The 21,153-nt window shown below is 32.6% G+C and overlaps 1 protein-coding gene across 1 annotated transcript in view; it reads left to right on the forward strand.

Moving 5' to 3' along the window:
* EYS (EGF-like photoreceptor maintenance factor) overlaps nt 1-21,153 on the forward strand; it is a 1,642,296-nt gene that overhangs the window by 644,450 nt on the left and 976,693 nt on the right. The window contains 1 exon segment of the mRNA XM_020287130.2: nt 4,525-4,670. Coding sequence (XP_020142719.2) covers nt 4,525-4,670 — 146 coding nt within the window.

The following is a 21,153-nucleotide window of genomic DNA, read 5'->3' on the forward strand; positions in this document are numbered from 1 at the left end:
ATGACCATCAAATTAAAATATAATATGAACAAGAATTTCTAATACTTTGACAACATATTTAAGTATAGTTCCAATAAAACTTTTGGAGTAACAGCTTTACATTTAAATTAGAAATTTTTAATTTATCAAAAATATATTTCATGATCTTAATTGTTGTCTTGAGATACACCATATTTTTATATATGTGCCTATATATTTTAAAAGCTGTTAATACTGAGTTTTAGGACAAGAGAGAAATGTTTTAGAAACTTTCAATGTAAAATGTAATAATTGTTATAAATTTGACTGGATCACTTAAGACATTAATAAAATCAGGCTCGCTTTTATTTTTTCCCTTAGCCTCAGTAGATGTGGTCAGTATAGAGGGACCTGCAGCATACAATAGTGAAAGGAAAATTATTCTAAAGCTGGACAGATTGTGCACTTTAGCTAGAAGCCAGTAAGAGGAAAGTTTGGTGAGAATCCCTTCAGATATACCCTATGTACCTTTTTTAAATAACATTTTGAAGGGCCAGGATAGGGTGCAAAGTAAAAAACAAAAAAATAGTTTTGCCTGTTCAGCATTGTTCTTGCCTTTTTTTATTAGAGGAGGGAGTTGGAAAAGAGCAGAGCAGAGGAGAAGGAAGGTGCGAGAGAGAAAATATATATGTACATTTTAATTCTTCTGGGGAGGGCTAAACATAGAGATTCAAGGTAGAAGCTCTGTTCTACAGTAAATGTTTATTTTTACAGAAATTTGCCCTCATATTGCTTATCATGGGGGAAAATAGGAAAAAATCAGTTAAATATTTTCTGTAAACTATCTGTTCTACCAGGGCTACTATAGTGATTCTATAACTTTTTTTTTTTAATATTTGCAAAATTTTAGATGCCATTCACAAAGAACACTAGACTCCCAGGATTTGTTGGGATCACTATTAAAAAAGCAAAGATCCTCTATACTCCAATTAAGCAGGTATCTATGGGTTATCTATCTTTAATAGTATTTAAAATGTATTTTATCTAAAAATAAAGCATGTTTTTTCAGTGTGGAAAACTTCAGGTTCCAGAAGTAGCTTCAAAAATTGAGAGAATTTAATAATGCTCTTGATTGAAATAAAAAGTAGAAAGAGGCTCCTGAAGTAGAAGTAAAGAATTCTTGGAAGAAAATATTATTATGGTCCATAATCATAGAGATAATTCTTTGCATAGTCATCTGTATACTGAAGACGTTAAAAAAGTAATACATGTGTATGTGTGTATTTACTGTGAGATCACCTTTAAAAACAGAAGAGGTAAAGTAAGAATTTGAGATTCTGAAAACAAGTTACATAATAAATGTTTACACTGAAAAAAAAGAACAAAAAGGAAAAAGCAGAACTTTCTGAGAAGCTCATTTTAAATTAGTGTAAATATATTTAAAGGAAGAGCATGTAAGCAAACAATGAATATAACATGTAGTAAAAACTATAAAAGGATCCAAAAGACAAAAATTCAGAAGGAAATTACAATTGAAAAAAGAACAAAGAATTCTAGGTAGGTGAGGAAACCTGAATCTCATCATGCATTTTCAAGGTAACAACACAAACAAATAAAAATTAAAATCTTACATCTTCTGCATAACAATAAGATGATCCACAAAAGATTTCTCATTAATTGATGGAAAAATAAGTAAGTATTAATATAATTAAAATCTAGTTTCTCACAGGTAAGAAAAGGAATTTAATATATGAAAAATGGACCAGAAAAAAATGAACCCTATTGTGTTACTTTAGGCTTAAAGTATTTTGTATGAGTTCATATATAAATAAGTACGCATTTTAAACATACATATACACAAACATGCACATAGATATAGAAATGGACTAATGTGTGTGTATATATATATATATATAAACACAGTTATATACATATATCAATAACTGTGTATACATATATATAGTAATATAGGCATACATATAGCTATATTTATACACATATAGTGATGCACATATCAATTATCTTGGTTTCTAAATAACATTCTTCACCTAGACCAAGTCTCTGGGCAAAATTGGTGATTCCAGCTCCAAGACGGGGAATGTATTAAGATAAGTCTAGAACATCTTGTGCTAGAAAGTGATAATGCTCAGAGAATGATGAAGACAGTCAAAAGGAAAGACAAGCTAGTTTGGAGAGGTTCCTTTAGCCAAATCTCAGAAAAAAATAAACATCAAAATAAACAAAAATAGTTATATATTTGATTCATTGAAAAAATAAGAATCTATGAGTCCATATTGTTACAAAATAAATAAATGAGTGAAAGGGAAAAACTATTACAAAAGTTGACATTCGTCAACTAGTAAGTGAAGAACAAACTGGTTAGAAAGGCTCCATTTGACAAGTAGTATAGAGATCATTGACTTGGAAAAGAATCATCAACGAAGAGCATCTCCTATTTTGTTTATTCAAGTCTCCAGATTTTATAGTTCTGATCAATCATGCAGCCCCTGACAAACCTTTTGTATTCACAGAAAACAGAATATGGGTGATAAAAAGACAAGAGATATGACTACATCCTAATTTTCAAAATGAGAGCAAGTGTGAGAGAGAAAAATTCTATAAATTAAACGAGTAATCTATTTAGAAGAGATTGAGAAAATCAGGGATAATTATCACAAATATACCATTGAGAAGCAAGATGTCCCTAAATTATTTCTTAATATTCAATATTCCAAACTAGAAAGTACATTTTGAAACTTCCAGAAATATGATAGAACTGTCATAATTAGATGAGAGATGCATAAATTGAGATCAACATCATTATTTTGTTTTTATAGTAATATAACATTTTCAAATTTGTCAATATGAAAAAAAATCATTTGTTGATATACCCTTCATTGCTACATTGAGAATTATGTGCTCATTTCCTAGCTACTCTAATTCCTTGGCATTATTATTAATTCATTGAGAACACTCAATAGCAATCAAGGACAACATCATTAACAAGTATATCTTGATTTTAGTAAGGTGTTCAATAGATTCATTATGTTATTTTCCTGTAGATGCAGATATATTAGCAAGATGGAGGAGATGAAGAAAAACACTTTTACTATTTGAACATAAATTCAAGGAATCAGTAATTGGACTAGTGTTATCATAGGAAAGTGATTACAGTCAATTCCCTAGTCACATGGAAATACAGTTCTCTTTTATACCATGCAATTTTAATGCTTTCTGTCCAACTGATACAAAGATCCTTCACTCTTTTATTAATTTTATTTTTAATGGACACATCATAATTGTACATATTTAGAACATACAATGTGATATCTTGATATATGAATACATTATGTAATGAACAAATCAGGGTAATTAGCATAGCTGTCACCTCAAACATCTATCATTTCTTTCTTTCTGGTGGGAACTTCCAAAATCCTCACTTCTAGATATTTTGAGATATCCAATGCCTTATTGCTGACTATAGTTATCCTACTGTACAATAGGACAGCAGAACTCTTTCTAATCTTAACTTTGTACCCATTGACCAACCTCTCCCCATTCCCCTTCCCTATCTGGCTGGGTTATTTTACTTAACAGATGAATGTATAAGGAAAATACAGTGTATATACACAAAGAAATACTATTCAGCCATTTAAAAAGAATGAATTCCAGTCATTTGAAACAACATGTATGAACTTGAAGGACATTATGTTAAGTGAAATATGCCAGGCACAAAAAGATAAATACTGCATGTTTTCATTCATATGAGGAATCTAAAAAAGGTGATCCCACTCTTTCTTTATGACCAATCAGTAAAACCTTTCCTATCACCTCTTCTAGTAGTTAGTGGTGCTTTCATAGGGACTGTCTTTAATTGACATATATTGTAATATTTATTGTAATTTTTGTATTGTACAACAAATATTTAATGTAATTTACTGTAATATTTACATGTCTATATTCCTAACTTGTTTATGAGACTTTCAAAGCAAGCTCAACTTTTATTTACACTTGGATCTGGGTACATGACAAATGTCTGGCACTTAGTCAGTTAATGTGTGTTGGATAAGTAAAGGAAAATCATGAGGATGTTAGATTTCTGTGGTCATAAAATGATGAATGAGGTTAATTAGAAGGAGTTCTCTCAGAAAATCTGAATTAAAATATACCTCAAAAGCATTGTAATGAAAGCTGGTAAACCCTCTTTGTTTAGACTTCTAAAAGAAAAAAACTGTGTACAGTTATTTTTGCTAAATGTACTTTTTCTATCAAGTTAATTTCACTTATCAAAATTACTTCTGTATTTCAGTATTAGTATTTATCAAGTTCACAGTAATTATGTCCTCAAACATATTCCTTTTTAAAATTTCCCACATGAAGAACATTTGAGAAGAAAAAATATTTTTAAAAAGGAATTGCTGTATTTTTTAAAGGAAAGAATAAAATGGATATATTTTCATTTATTTAAATTAAGTCAAAGTCTTGAATTCAATACATACATTTTGTGTATATAATAAATAATTTTTATTTTTAGATTTTTTTTCTCATTTTCCCACTTTTCTCTAGATTTTTATGTAATTGCAAACCTGGGTACCATGGATCCTTCTGTGAATTGGGTATGAATGAATGTAAAACTTCACCCTGTCTAGATGGAGAAAATTGTGTTAACAGGAATGATGGATACAACTGCCTCTGTGCCCCTGGTTACACAGGTAAACCTAAAACTACCCTGTCTGTAACAATATATTGTTGTCTGTAAATACATGACAACCTCATATTTATGCCCCAAATCTGAAATAATTTTCTGGATGCAAACATGGCAGGGATGTCAAATGATACTCTGTGTCTTGTAAAAGAACTAAATAATAACTAAAATTATGTGTTTTTATCTATAATTTGCTAAATAATAAGACTATATTTTAAAGTATTTTATATTTTTATTATTTTTAAAGTGAATTTATCTGAAATATATTTGTATGGCTATAATATAAGTATTGCTATATGAATAATCTAAGGGAAATAACATTGTTATACCTGTGACACAAATATTGTTTTCTAAATATAATGATTAGCTTTTTAAAACACTTATATACTAGCAATCAATAAGAAAGCCCTTATGAATTTAGATTTTAAGCAGAAAATATGATTTGGAATTAGCTTTCTTAATATATTATTCCATAACATCAATTCAATCCACACACAATGACAAAAGTTATCAAGGAACTAATGGAAGGTAGAGGCATTAGTTTTCTAAACTTCTGGTGAGAAATTACATTTACAAAATACAACAAACTGCATTGTTTTGGCATTCCAGTATGAATGATGTGGGTCTAACAAGATATATTTAAATATCAAATCTCAATTTATTAATATCTGAATTTTACAGTGCTGAAATCATATGGGTTCCTACCCTGAGGGAAACTAGTTAAGTAAGTCTAATATTAAGTTTTCTGCTGGCAGGAATGAAAACACTAGGCAAATGGAAATTAGACTGACAAAAATAATAAGGAACTAGAAGTATTTCCAGAGAATAAGTGATCAAAAGGCAAGAGAAAGTTAAGTGACCTGAACAAAGAATATACAGGTATCTTTCCTGAAAAAATCTTGATGGCTTCAGAGAAGGTTACCTTGGTAACAATTGCTACATGCACAAAAAGTCTCAGATTAATTCTTTCTAAAAAAAAAAATACCATTATCTACAAATTTTATTACACAAATAATCAGCATTAAATTTTGGCAATAAAAACAGTATACTTTCTAAGTTTCATATTGCCTATAATTTTCCAAATTATTAAGATTTCTATTTGGGACCATAGATACCAAACTAGCATTACCCCCCACCATGATGTGGTTGTTGCTATTGTTACTACTGCTGGCTGTGTTAAAATAAGAAATGGCACACTGAGCTCAATATCACTGAGAAGCACATTTTGTACAGTTATTTGTTATAGAATCTTTCTCTGATATTTTAAATTTATCTTAACATTTGAAAGATTAACATGTTTTTTTATTTTTCTTTTGACAACCTCTCTAATTTCATTACAAAATATGGTACTTAGTATTATTTCAAAATGTTTGGCTAATATGCTACAGGTAGCAAATTGTTTAAGATTTTCTGATACATGTTTGCCTGATGATTTAGCTACAAGTCAATGAAAACTCAATTAGTTGTTGGCTTTAATAAATAGGGTCTATTTTTTTTTTATCACCTGACAAGAATTCTACAGATAAAGAGATGCTATGTTGGTTGAGTGGCTTCACAGTACCAGGTGGGTTATGGTTTAGTTGGTCCTTTAGTGTTTACAGTCTGATGAATTCAGAATTGCTGCTGGGCTTCTAGTCTCTGTGTACACACTGAAGTCAGGAAAACCATGAAGAGTGGTGCCGCTGCCAGAATACCAGTAAAGATTTCTGCTGATATCTCATTGAGCGTAACTGCCTCACAGGTCCATCTTTAGTTGCAGTGGAAAGTGAGAAATTAAAAATTTATCTCAGAATTTCAGTCAAATGCTAAGAAAAAATAATTATACAGTTTGGATTTATACCAAGAAAGATATGTGACTGGACATTCAAAAGAAGTTCATTTCCCTCAGGGGAGTTACATGTATTTGTCTTTCTTTACATGCTCTTTTGACATCCAAATTGACCTTCTCTTTCATACATGGACATATAAAGCTTTTTGTTATTCTCAGACACTTGTAGTGTTTATTTTGTCTTAGCCTCCTCTGGACATCTTTCTTTTTCAAGGCTTCTAAAGCTCTATGGTTGTGTGAAAGATGTTTAAATTCATTCATTTCTCTGTTATTCCATTTCCAGGAAGTCATGGCATTGTAATGTTTTACTGAGAGAATCTTAAATTTTAAGATACAAGGATCTTACACTTTTTGCATATTTTTCAAGATCACACATCCAGTAGTGACATAGCCAGGAAAAAAAAAATGCACATCCCTTTCTATTCTAGTTTTATTTCTACTCTAATTTTACTCCATCAGAAAAAGTAAAATTTGGGTGAAATGGTATTAGTAACGTGGAAGAAAGAGGAAAGAACATTAAATGTGTTAAAATGTGGTAACCAAATATATTATAAACATCTAGCTTTGCCTATATCTACTATATCTATTCATTTTGTAATCCAGTTATTAAGGACATATATTTTTCCAAACTCTACAACCAGGACATTTTATGATCCTTCTTCCTCTAAATCAATGGGTTTGTTTTTTTTTTTTTGAGGATTACATCACATTCAACAATAAATGTGCACATATCATCATTTATTAACTCAGTAATTTTTCACTCTATACCTTTTATTCAATTAGCTGTTGAGGTTTTCTGGTGATCAAGATTGACACGATCCTTATCCTTATGGAGATTTATAGTGTCTAGAATTAGAGACAGACAATAAACCAACATTTACACACTTGATTCTTTAAAGCCATTCTATAATTTAGTTACCTAAAGTATTATGAATTATAAACTATCACAAATAGGGTCCAAATTTACACATGTAGGGGACTGGCAGAATTTACTGATAATGAAATACACAGGTGATGGCATATGATCATAGGCTTAAGTTTTATCTTACAAAAGACAAAAATCAGTTGATTCCTAGAATGGTCTACCTTTGGCTTTATTAAAGAACATTTGCTTATGAATTCCAGTTTCAATTTAAGTGATATCTAAATTTAGCAATGATAAGTACAAATAGTAAATTATATATTGCTTTCTAAAATAGAGTGATTCACTCAATTAGCAAATAAATTTCTACTCAACCAGACACAACTATACTCACATATTATTAAAATATAAATAAAAATTTATGAACCTGTGTTTAAGGACTTTAATATAATTGCATTGATCATGTCTATATTTATACATATATCTATATTTAAATGTATATATTTACTGGAAAGTAGAAATATATTATAAAAATAAAAATACCTAAATTCTGTCTAAGAATTAATGACTTTGATAATCATACCATCTGAAAATATAGAAATGCAAATCAATAGTTCAGAATAATGAAATATAATTTTATTTTGTTCTAAGTGATGCATATTTTTCCTAAGATATATTTCATACACACATGCACATATATGACTGTAAGCACTATAATATTCTCTGTGTTTGAGATACTTAGCCTGTCTTTTGAATATTTTTTTTCATAGAGGCAAATACCCAAATTGCATTAAGAGCTACAACAATCAGCTTTGATCACATGCACAGGAGAGCATAGTTTGGTAAAATAGGGTCAATTGATTAGTTGTAATTTTTCTTTGTTACTGAAAGATATTATTTATCACATAATTTCTGCTGCCTAAAATGCCCTGCCTCTCCTATCTCTAGTACCGGACCTCATAACTTAACTCAAATGCTACTATTATATAGAAAGGATTTTTAGACTAACTTTAGCTTTTCATGTTATTTTCTTCCACAGCACCCATTTTGTCTATTGAATTTATGATAGTCTTGTGAAATTTAATTATCAGCCCATCCGAAGAGACTTCACATCTCTACTTGCACATCACTTTATCTCTAATGTCCATCAAAGTTTAGTCTACTCTGCTACAACTTGTCAGCCAAGTTCCTATTTAATATGATATATTAAAATAGAATGGGTTCCTATTTTAGTGTGATATATTAAAATAGAATATAAAAATGAATAATTGAGAAATTAAAGATATACGAACTAGATAATTTCAACTTCATAATTACACATTATACATCTATAAGAATTTAAATACTAATGGTTTAGTGTTTATTTTTGGTTTGATTGATAAATATGTCTGTAGTCATAAAACTTAAACATTATGGCAAATATTTGGTATTTGATTATATTTAGTGTTAGATCAATGGTAATTACTTCTCTTTTTCAAGGGCAATAGTTTTACTAGCATAGTATTTACCATTTCCATGTCCTATTAATATAGGCAGGAGCAGATACAGAAGCAGGCAGCTGAATTGTGCTCAACCACTTTTCCCTTGTGTGACAATATTCAAAATTCATTTTGACAACTCAGATGTGCAAAAATATGTTATTTCTGTAATAATGAACTCAATATAATGTACAGGCCCAATTTCATCTAACAGAGGAGAATGTCAATGTGCCAAGTCAACGTGTAAGTTTTTCAAGATAAAATTCAGTTACTTTAGGTTTAGAATTCAATATATTTCTGATTCAGAGATCTGTCACTTCTTTCCTCTGTCCAATTTCTATGAAATGCAGAAATACATCATCCTTGGCATTTGGGTGCCATGAGCTGGTGTGCTTTTGATGCCCACAGTCTCTTCCATGGGCTTTGCTTACTAGGTCCAAGCAATATCCAAGCCAAGACCTCGTTATAAAAATTATTGCCTTTGCCTTTACCACTTAGAACTCACTAATCAAATTCTCTCTTATCAAAGGCTGTATCTTACACATAGAAATTTTACATTGAAAAATGATGTTTATGTCATTGAATTACAAATATTCACTTACTACTTTAATTCACTTTTCTGTAGGCTGTTTTTCCAGTTGTCTTAAAGCAACTTATTTAAAGCCCTATATCAGCTTAAATGGCAAGAGGAACAGTTGCAAAGAAGGAATAAAACTTACAGAGTTTACTATTGAAGATTTATACTATAGATTTACAATCCAGATGTTAATTCTAATAGCCAATTACTTTATTTGATTGAATTACCACATTAGTGGCCACAGAATACAATTGCATTTCCTATTTGTTAATTTTCCAAATGTTTATGTTCCAATAATTGTTCAAGGACCTGGGGAAAGTCTGGTGAACACAATAGAGAAAGTTTCTACCAAAAAAGAGCTTATGTGTCAGTGGGGAGACACAGTCAACAAAACTCAAATAAATATGTGAGATAATCTGAGATTATAAATGATAAAAAAAAAGTAACTGATTATATTCATCCAGATAAGATTAACTACTTTAACAAAGAAACACTAATATATTAAAATATAGTGGCTAAATTAAAAAATTGAATTTTCTCCCGTATGATATTTCAGAGGGTTTGAAAATGATGTTAAACATTCAGGCAAGACCTTAGTCTTTTGCCATTGCTTTGCTAGCTATCAATACCTTGTCCTTATGTGCATGGCTCTCAGTGAATTCTATTTTAGGCTATTCATATACAAAAAAAAAGCTTTCCTCTTAATATCAACAATATTCATTACAAGAACATAAAAACTCACATACCATTGTAAAGGAGGAGTTTTCACATCTGGATTGCTGCTGTGACATGGGACATCAGGTGAAATTGCTATGCAGTAATTGGGGTAGTCAAAGCGTCTCTATGGATGAAGTCAATTCTGAATTGATTTAGCCATCAATTCAAGTCTGGTGTGTCAGAGACTGGCCACTCTGCTTCCTGGAAGAATTGGAGAATTAAACTCTCATAGTTCAACCTGAAAGCTATGACCATAAAAAAATTATTCATTCATATTTACCTCTCTCTAACATACATATATATATATAAGAGACAATAACCTTACATGATATATAATTTCTATGAAGATACTCTTCAGATGACATTAATTTCCATGGCAAAAATTATGAAAGGAAATTATTATCAGAGGCCAGGATTAAGGTAAGGAGTTGGGAAGGTGAATTTAAACAAAGCAAACTTGGAAAACCATAGAAAAAGTTGGCTTTGTTTAGGATTGAGATGCCAACTATATGTTGGTACACATCTACATATACACACATACAAATTTGTATAGATAGAGAGGTAGAAAGAGATTGAGAGAGAGAGAGATCAAGAACCAAAATTATACTGAATTACCTATAAAAATGAAATATTTCCCTACTAACCAATATGTATATATTTTTATGTAATTACATTATTAGAAGATGTTAAATCAAGAAAGAATCTTGGATATTTCTAGGAGACCTTAGAATCTTTATAGCAAGTATATTAAGTTGTATCCAAAAGAAAGATTTATCATGTCATAAATTAAATAAAAGAAGCACCCAAGAATTTTAGCCATAGTTAGTAGTCAACAAGTCTGGAATATTAGGGTAAATAATAGACATGGCACAAAGACTAAAATGTTTATAAAAATTATACATACTCACAATATTCCTCAAAATGCTTTGATTTCCCCACCTATGTGTAAGCACTGTGCTTAGTAATGACTACATTTTACAGTTACTTCCTAAATGTGGTTCTATAACAACACTTGGATGAAAGATGTGCTATACCAGTAATACTTCTGAAAAAGGTCTTACTTGCCTGTATAAAGTAGGGGTGAGGTGTGTGTGGGGGGGTTAATATCCCAAGGCAAATATAGAAAATACTGCACACATGCTCTCAGAAGCAACTTCTTTTAACATTCTTAACTACTTCTTCTATCTCTATTGTTTAGCATGCTTATGCTGCTGATTTTTGAGCTTTTTTTTTTCCTATTTTGTACATTATTTCATTAAATGTTCCTATGAAAAATAAGAACTTAGCTGGCTTGTCACCATCTCCATTACCAAGTACAAAATTTTTCTTATGCCTTCCTCCCCAAATAGTCATATCAAAAATTCTCTTAGTCAAAAGTTGTTAACAGTCTTATAACCATATTAATATTCCTCTCTGATTTTCTGTTTATTTTTATTTTTGCTAATTTGGAAAAAGATTTTTTTTCCAATGTTTCTCTTACATTGTTAATATTTAGCTTTCATTTTTAATTTTCAAACTCTGTTCATCTGATCTAATGTTACTTTTTTTGCATTCTGGAATTTTCATTAATAAAATGTCTTCTCTTTTCTCTAAAATAACATTTATAAAGCTTTTTGTCTTGTTTTCTTCCTTGCATTGCCTCCATCTTCTCCAGATCACTTTTTTCTTGTGTGTATGTGTGGTTTTCTTTTTTTATGTAACTCTTTATGTAGAGGTGTTTTGTTAACATCAGAAAATCTTTGAATATCAGTTAATATCTAAGAGAGAACCACCAAAATGCTGATTGAAAACGCTAAGCGAATGGAAGTGCTTGTCAAGTTATTTTGATACTGTGTGTGAGCATGAAAACCTGCTATTTTATTTTAGAAACCTGAAATGTCATTATTGGTAGGTCTTATACCCTTCACTAGAAAAGGAAAGGGGAGAAAATGAAGGTGAGGACAGTATGCAGTGAAGGAAAGGGTTTGACAAGATTTGGCAAGCTAGAACCCAAGCGCCAGTCAGAGAGAGAGTTAGAAAAAGCTAACAAATTGTTAGGAGAACAGCATATAAAATTCAACTTATTTTTTCTACTATGCTTTAAATGATTACTTCAATCCCCTCTTGAAGGTCCATATTATGAAATAGTGGTGTTAATGGAACTTTGGAGAGTAAAAGATCAATGCAGTCTCTGAAGAGATGAATAGGAAAAACACACAAGCTTTCCAAGAATTACTCATTAATGCTATTTTCAGACCACCAATTTTGCCTCTTTCCAAAACAATTCATTTCTTTCTTTCCCAGCCTAGATTCTATGGCTCACTATTATTATCACTGTTATTTCTGGGAGAAAAAAAAATACATGTACACATACACACACACACACACACACACACACACACACACACACACACACAGAAAATGCTCTTACCTTGAGTTCTTGACCACAGACATCAAGGAAGCTCTTGGTACTGCCTGAGAATCCTACATCTTCCTGATCAATTCAATTTCCCAGCCTACTATTTCTAGCTATATCCTAGCCTACTGTTTCTAGCTTTCTCTTCTCTTTTTAAACCTTTATCAATCCCTCTACTGAAGTTTCAACTATCTTTCTTTCTTGTATCCATGTGAAAATAAAAACTATCATAAAATAACTTCTTAATCTTCCCAGTAACAACTATCTATGTGCATCTGCATTTATATACTGTTTTCTCTCTTTTTCCATGTTTATGTCTATGATCAACCCTTTTACTGCTGTGTGGATTCTGTCCTTTATCAACTATTATTAAAGAACATTTATCTTTCAGTTATTTTCTGTAACACAAATTCTTTCCTCCATGCTATGTCATTACTATCAGCATATAAATATTAATCTTTACCTCTTTCTCATGTCATTTTTTAATCTTTCCCTTTTAATGATTTCTGTTAACCCACTTCCTTTATCTCTTCTTTTTAAACAGAATTATCAAATCTGTAGTCTATGGTGAATATCCATTTTCTCATTTCCCATTCTCTTTCAAACCCATTTTCAATCATGCTTTTAATCTTAAGACTAACATCATATCCTTCTTGTTGGGCATCACCAATTATCCCCACAATGCTAAATTCAAAGACAAATTCTGCATCTGCATCTTAGCACGTTATTAGTAGTATTTTACCCATTCCTTGTACATAAAATATTAATACTTTCTCAACTTAGATTCCAGTTTCCACAATTACCAATTTCATCATTTTCTGCCACCGTTAGTGGATCCTGTAATTGTTTAACATTAGTCTTTCTCTGCGTTTTTTAGATATATTCACTGATTAAGGGATTTCATCCAATTTTTTTTTGTTTAAATGCCATAAATATGCTGATAATTCCCAAAAGGGTTTTACAAGGCTTGTCCTCTCCCCTGAACTCCTGACTTGGACACATAAATTTCTATTCAACATGTCCATTTGAGTGTCCACATTATATCTCAAACTGATCCAGAACTGAGGAATTATCCAGTCGTGTTCTGCCAGCAGTGTTGCCTACCCCAGTGAATGACATGTTGCCTACCCCAGTGAATGACATGACATCATTATTCACCCAGTGTCTCAGGCCAAATTTGTGGAATTATTATATTCTTGAGTCTTTGGTCACACATCATCATGCTATCTATCAGCAATTCTGGCTGTATCTTCAAAGTATATTTTAATTTAACCACTTTTCACAACCTCCATTACAGTCACCCTAATTCAAGCCACCATCACCTCTTGCCTGAAATATAGCATCTTAATTTGTCTGCATCTTCTACTGTTGTCATATTAAAATATATTTCCTCTTCAGCACTCAGAGTGATCATTTAAAAATATAAAGCAGATCATTTCACTCTCAAGTTCAGCTTCCCATAATACTTGCATGAAACACATACTCCTTACTTTGGCCTGATAAATCAATCCTATGTAATCTGGCCACTGGCTACCTCTCTGATCTCATTTCCTACTGCTTTCTCCCTCACTCCCCTTAGTTGGCTTTTGCTGTTCCATCTGGTTATGAATCACTTTCGTCAGATATGGGCATGGTTTTCTGTTTTATTCCATCAGTTCTCAAATGTAACTTCCTGTTAGAGGCCTAGCCACATTATATAAAAATAACACTGTCACTTTATTCACCTACCTTTTGTTCCCCTTCATAATAATTATCACTTTCTAAGCCTTTTATTACTTAATCTTATTATCTTTGACCTATTTTACCTTTTGCTACTAGAATTGAATCTCCTTGAAGGCGGGAGTTTCTTTTGTTCACTGTTTTATCTCAGTGCTCACAAAAGTTCCTAGGACATGAATCTTTTTTAAATAAAAGAACATTTCATACTTTAATTTGATTTCTAAATTGTATTCAGTTTTAACTTTTTGCATGTTAATACATAGAACTGCCTGTTGACTATAGATTTTTATTGTTTTCTCTTTTCATTTTCTTTCCATAGTGCCAGTAAATGACATTTAAAAAAATACCAATATTCAATAGAAAATAAATTCTCACTTTTAAAATACTTACTTGTTGACATTGTGGCAAACCATCCAGAGAATTTTTTACAATCTTGCAAATCAGGCTCATTCTGAATTAAAAGCATATGTATGTGAATATATAATATCAATTCTAAATTCAGAAGTGATATACTTTGATTTAATATTACAAAGTAAAATTGTTCTTTGCAATAAATCTAGAAGTGAAGTAATATATAAAATTTAGACCTTTTATATTACTCATTAACCCATAATAAATCTTTCTAAAATGAAACCAATAGCAAAGTGAGCCAAGTGACTTATTGTTGGTAATTCTTTATATGCTGCATAACAATTTTGAAGCAGTTAATTTTTATACCCTACAAAATAAGATACTAAAAATAATGATTTGAGATGAGGTACTGTCTATTAAAAACACATCAATTATCATACATTTATAGGTCATTATCCACTTATATTTAATTTTCTAGGATAGCAATATTTATATTTTATAAATGTGACTATCTGATACTTTAGAATAATCGAGCCTAAAGAAACTCTATAGATATATCTTTAAAATCTATTTTTATCTTAACATTAAGAAGTGCATTATTATGCAAGAAATTTGAATAAGAATGACCCTAAAAGCCAGTGAGTAACAAAAGGCATAGTTATTGAACAATTCAACTATTTTAGGCACTGGTGTGGTTTTGATTCCTAGTAGTTGCCTTTGTTTTTCCCAGGTTCTAACCATGAGTGACTACTTGAAGACAAGATTACATTAAATTATAAGGTTTATTCATGAAGGCTCAATAACTTCCAAATACCGGGCTCTTTGGCAAAGTCAATATGAAGAAATACACCCAAGACCCAAAGTAAGAACACTTTAATACTGTCACTAGAGTAAAGTGACATCACAGAAAGGCATTTCATGATACACACACAACAGAGCAATAGTGGCAAGTTTATTGAGTGAAAGTGGACAGGCTTAGGACAGACTCATGCAGAAGCCAAAGTACACTCTCTAGAAAGGGACTGTGCAGGCTCCAAAAGAACAACTGCCCCAAACCCTGAGCATTTTGATTTGTTGAAGTCAAAGAAGTTTGAGAGGTCAGCGTTTATTCTGTTCTTATTGATAGTTCCCCTGTTTTGCCCATAAGGGAGCATCAAAACCACAATGTTAATTTATTATTATTGTAATATAATGGGGGAAGGTCACTTTGTTCATGTGCAATGCTGGGAAATAAATGGTTCTTTTCTTCCTCTCAGGTCTGCTTGTTCAAGGGCTGTTTGTTCAAGCCAGCTCACTAACTTTTCCATTCCCTCCTCCCTTGCTCATACCTAACTGACTATCTAGTTTAACAATACTACCAATCTTCCCATTGCAAAGAGAGATTTTAGTGAAAACTGAAGAAGAGTTGCTTTTACCAAGTATACTTTAAGTAAAATTTACATAACTGGCTTCTTGGAGTATTGTGGTCAGCTGTATAGTGAGAGCACATGGTGGGGAGCAGGCCTACAGGTACATTTATGGAAACCAAGCCTTTGTACTTCCTGTAGGAGACATAGAAAATTACTGTGGTACCCGAGCTATAGTCTTTTGGCTGGCCTCTGATTTTAGCTGCATTTGGAATGAGCAGTTCTGAGTGATCTCAGGTCACTTCATAAGAAGAGTTTTTTTATGGCAAGTGCTTCCTGCTTCCTCTCAAGTATGTTTTCCTGTATCATGGAACCACCTTTGCTTACATGCACGCTGGGGCTCAAAATATGTCAGTGCCCCAAGGCACCTTTCAAATATCGTGTTTCCCCGAAAATAAGACCTACCCATAAAATAAGCCCTAGCAGGATTTCTAAGCATTTGCACAATATAAGCCCTACCCTGAATATAAGACCTAGTAATGGGCATGGCTACACAGCATATCTGCACAACCCATGCATTTCATCTTGGAGCAGTAAAAGAAGACGCCCTTCTCGTCTGCCTCATAAGAGCTCTATCGCTGGACATGAGAGATTGGGGCCAATGGTTCTAAAGGAAATAGGGTTGCAAGAAATTCAGGATGGAATTTGGGGTTTGGAGAGTGATTATGATGTTCCAGAAGAAGACAACTATATTTGAATAAATGTAGATTGTTGTACTGTACTTAAAAAAAATAACACATCCCTGAAAATAAGCCCTAGGGTGTCTTCTTGAGGAAAAATAAATATAAGACCCTGTCTTATTTTCAGGGAATCATGTTAATGGGAGCTGGAAGGCAATATGTAAATATTCCAACTATCTGCTTTCTATATGGATCATCCTATTTGTGTATTACTCACTTCCTAAAAAGTCATGAGGTAATCAGGCCCTCATTGCCCATAACGATAACCATAATAAGGCTTCTTCTAATGACTTCATCATTCTCTGGTCTCATCTCTTCACTTTGTCATGCTTACTTACTAAGATCATCTACCAAATACATAACTGCACACAGATCTTTATCTCAGGTTCCTATTTCAGCAGAATCCAAACTAAGACAATGGGCTTATGACATGAGAAGAGTAATCCAATGAGGGTGCTCAAAGCCAAAACCTATAGCATATATTCTACTTTCAAAGTTTGGAAATTCTTGCCATCTGTAGGTGAGACATCTGTAGGTGCCATTTGAAGAATAGATTTTCTGTAATTTGCTAGAAAGGGATGAAAGAGAACATGATATTCTTAAATTCTACTTCTTTGTTTTAAGTGGATTGAATTACTTCACCTATGGAAACTAGAGAATGAGGCTGTAACTCTGATGGTCACCTAAAATGCAATGTTCTGTCTAGAAGAAAAACAATGTCATTACTCTTGAGACTGAAGTATTCTCTTAGTCTGTAAATGACAATTGATGGCATCTCTAAAATGTCAATGATTTCCATCTGCAATTTAGTGGTTTCCTATACTGTCATTATTTGACTGAAATGTTCTGTGTTTTCATACACTCTAACCAGATTTAAAGAAATCTTAAAAGCATTTTAAAGTATTAAAGCACTTACCTGGCCGGTCAGTTGTGGCTTTTAATAAGAAAAATAAATAGAAATATAATCCATTAAAAAGCAAAGAACTTTGGAGACATTTGTGATTTGAAATTTTCACCCCAATCATTCTAATGCACAGAAAAGAAAAATGTTGCTCCCAATTTATTCTTTTAAAATTTATTTATATATAAATTTATTTTTTAGTCTACAATAATTTTGTGTATTTATGGGAAATAGTGTGATTTTTTGATATATGTATACATTGTAAAAAATTAAATCAAGCTAATTAACATATCCAGCACTGTCATGTCAGGCATTTTGGGGGACTGTTGTCCTGGTTCTTTGGCTCCTTGCTTGAAGAATCATAAGCAGACTGGTGTCACAGAGTGATTGCAGACAGGAAGCAATTCCACACTAGCAGTTTGTGCTGCATAAAAGAAGGAAGCTATACAAAGAGAAAATACACTCCAGAGGTAGTAACAGGTCAGTCTCCAGAAGTGAGGAAAGATGTTAAGAACTCTCAGGTGGTTTCCTTTTATTGGACTGGAGGGGAGGAGGGCTTATTAGAGGGGAGGTGTGGGATGTTACCAGGAGATTGAAATACATGATTATCAGGTGTTCTTTGTTTTCCTGCAGTCCCTTCTCGATTGGTTCCTCCTCACCTGCCCAGCCCACTTCTCCGCCCCTAGGAACTGCCCTCCTGGCCTGTATCTGCTAGCTGCACATTTGGTCCCTGCCTAACACCACCTCACCAACTTATTGTATTTTTGCAATGAGAATTTTAATCTATTTTTTAGTAATTTGGAAATATACAATACATTATTATTAACTGTAGTCACTATGCAGTACAATAGATCCCTTGTTCCTCCAGCCTAAGTGAAACTTTATATGCTTTGATGGACATTATCCCTTTCCCTAACCCTCCTTCTCCCTACCACCCCCCCACCTCCCTCTAGTAATCATCTTTTTACTCTCTGTTTCTATGAGATTAACTTTTGTAGATTCCACATATAAATGAATATGTCCCATTTTGTAAAAAAGAAATATCTTTAATTATTATGGGTACATAATAGTTGTATATATTTATAGGGCACATGTCATGTTTTGATACAGGCATATCATATGTATTAATCAAATCAAGGTAATTTTGAAAGGGTTCTTTCCTCTGTAGTGAGTAATTCATCTCACTGTTCTATTTTAGTTCTTTGTTCTTTCCCTCCAAGAAATTCTTTTGCCTGGTTTTCCTATCTTGGACATCTTTTTCTCTTAGTCTTTTCAGAATAGCTGCCAGCATTGTCTAACTAAAACAAAGTAAATCATCTGAAGTATCTTGATCTGGTCATACTTTGCCAAGTGTGACTCTGCACCCCTAAAGTTCCAGTCATCCTCCCTGGTATGTTTACTGAGCTTCTAAAATGTGCCAACTTGTCTTAGTGCTGGGGAAGTCCCAAAAACAAGTTAGACTTTCTGACTTTGTGCTGCTTGTATTCCTTTGAGACTTTGAGAGAATTCTGGCTTTCCTGTGTTTATTCTCAGTGTCATAAACTTGATGCTGAAACTCTGGATTTCAATCAAAGCTTAACAGTGGGTAAGGACTAAAGAAAGAGGAGATGTAAATTATTTTCCTATCCCTAAACACAGGAGAGTTAATTACTTCCCCATGGAGGCAGAGGACTCATAAGACAAGGTCTCCTTCTCCACCTTGACCACCAGTTTCATGAGTTATGGTCACAGACTTTGTGCTGAACCCTATGTCCTGAACAAGAAATCTTCAGCCAGTTAGATCTATCTTCAAGAAGATAGTGGTTTGACTTCTTGCACCACTGCTTCCCAACATTTAACTATAAAACAGCTTGCTAAATTTGACCTACGGGCTGAATCTAGTTCTATTTGATTGGGGAAGGTGATTTATTAAGATGAGACAATATTTTAAAACTAGGCCACGTCATAATGCTCTTGATTTTTGCTTCTTATTAAAATTTAGAAGGCCTAGAAACATTTTCAGTTTGGTGATATTAATAATAGCCTGGCTATGAGAAATGTTGCTTCCTTGAGATGGGACATGTACTTTCCATTTCACCCGAGTTGTCAACTGCACTTATTTATACTATTTACCTGGCCACTATGCACATTTGAGTTTGCTACCACCATAATTTTAGAGGACCATATTAATGAGATTCCCTATCTTTAATATGTCCACTCCCTTCATTTGCTACCTCTGTCCAAAATTCTCTATTTCTGGATGAAAACTTTTACAATCACCTCTTATTTTATTGGCAAATAAACCATTATTCCCTTTCATAGTCTTTGTTGTCAACATTTGGTTTGCTTATTCTTCACAGGCATAATGGAAGGCCCTTTCTGCCTATAAACATTTGAGATTTAAGTTTCCTAAGGGAGATTATTATTTAGGAAAATGCTTACACTGGTAAAAACCTACCTTCCTTCAAGAGGAATAAAACAAAACAAAACTGTCTCTGCAACATTTGTACAGAGCTCTTGAAGAGTTTAATAGCTTTTTCATACTGTGTTAGTATTTGCTTTTAGAGAAAATTTTGGTTCCAAGAGAGTGGGCATAGTTACATCTTTATTTATCAGCTCAGAATAGTTCTTTTACTTTTTTGTCTTCTCTAAAGAGGGAAAGTGGAGGAGAGATGAATTTTTTTGTCCCTCTGGTATTTTATTTTATCCATGGAATTGTGTGTTTATATTATTAATTTCAGGCCTTAAAGAAACCAAGTTTTACTTCTGGTCAGTTAGAGACATTTAACCACTTTGGTACCATGCTCACTGGCTGGGAGACCTTGCCCACAGCCGGCACTCATAGTCGTGCATGATAGTTTGTGCTGTGCATTGAAGACAAATCCGTTTTGCTCTTGTGTGATGAGGAAAGCTTTAAAAGCACTGAAAGCTAGTTTTACTTTACAAGTAGCTTTAGGAAAATAACGATAGGGGTTATTACCCTATTAAGGACTTGTTAAAAGGTCACAGATTCGTAGTAACTTAGTAGCTGAACGTACACACTGCAACTGCAGAGATAAAAGCAGTAAAAGTAAAAGCTTTTGGCTGTCTCTCCGCTGTGCGCCTTCATATCACGGCTGTCGACTAAAGTCGCCTCTTGTGTTCATCTGTGGCTATCGACTATAGTCGACGCTGGTACTGAAGTGGTTAATTTCAATGCCATGATGCCAATCTAATCCTTGTTAAAAAGAAATTAAGTATATTTGTAAATCATTTATCACCCCATTACCATACAAGATTTTTTAAAAGAAGCAATTTTGGGAAGAACGAGGGAGAAAAATATCTAACTGTGACCTGTTGCTCAAAATATGCATTAGAATCTCAATGGGAACATGTTTAGAATGAGATACCTCACAAGCAGTTTTCAATTCAGACAAATAACTTATCAATTCCTTTGCCTTTGATACATTAACCCTATTCAGTCCACCATATCCAATACAAATACCAGGTCAAATTCAGAGCTGAATTAGTTTTGGCACAAAGTTCTGATTAACTGCGACAGTGGTGACTAAAAGCAGTGGAAACTTCCTTTATCAACAAGCCAGTGATCAACCAATA

The sequence above is a fragment of the Microcebus murinus genome, chromosome 5 (genome assembly GCF_040939455.1).
Source record: "Microcebus murinus isolate Inina chromosome 5, M.murinus_Inina_mat1.0, whole genome shotgun sequence".
NCBI lineage: Eukaryota > Metazoa > Chordata > Mammalia > Primates > Cheirogaleidae > Microcebus > Microcebus murinus.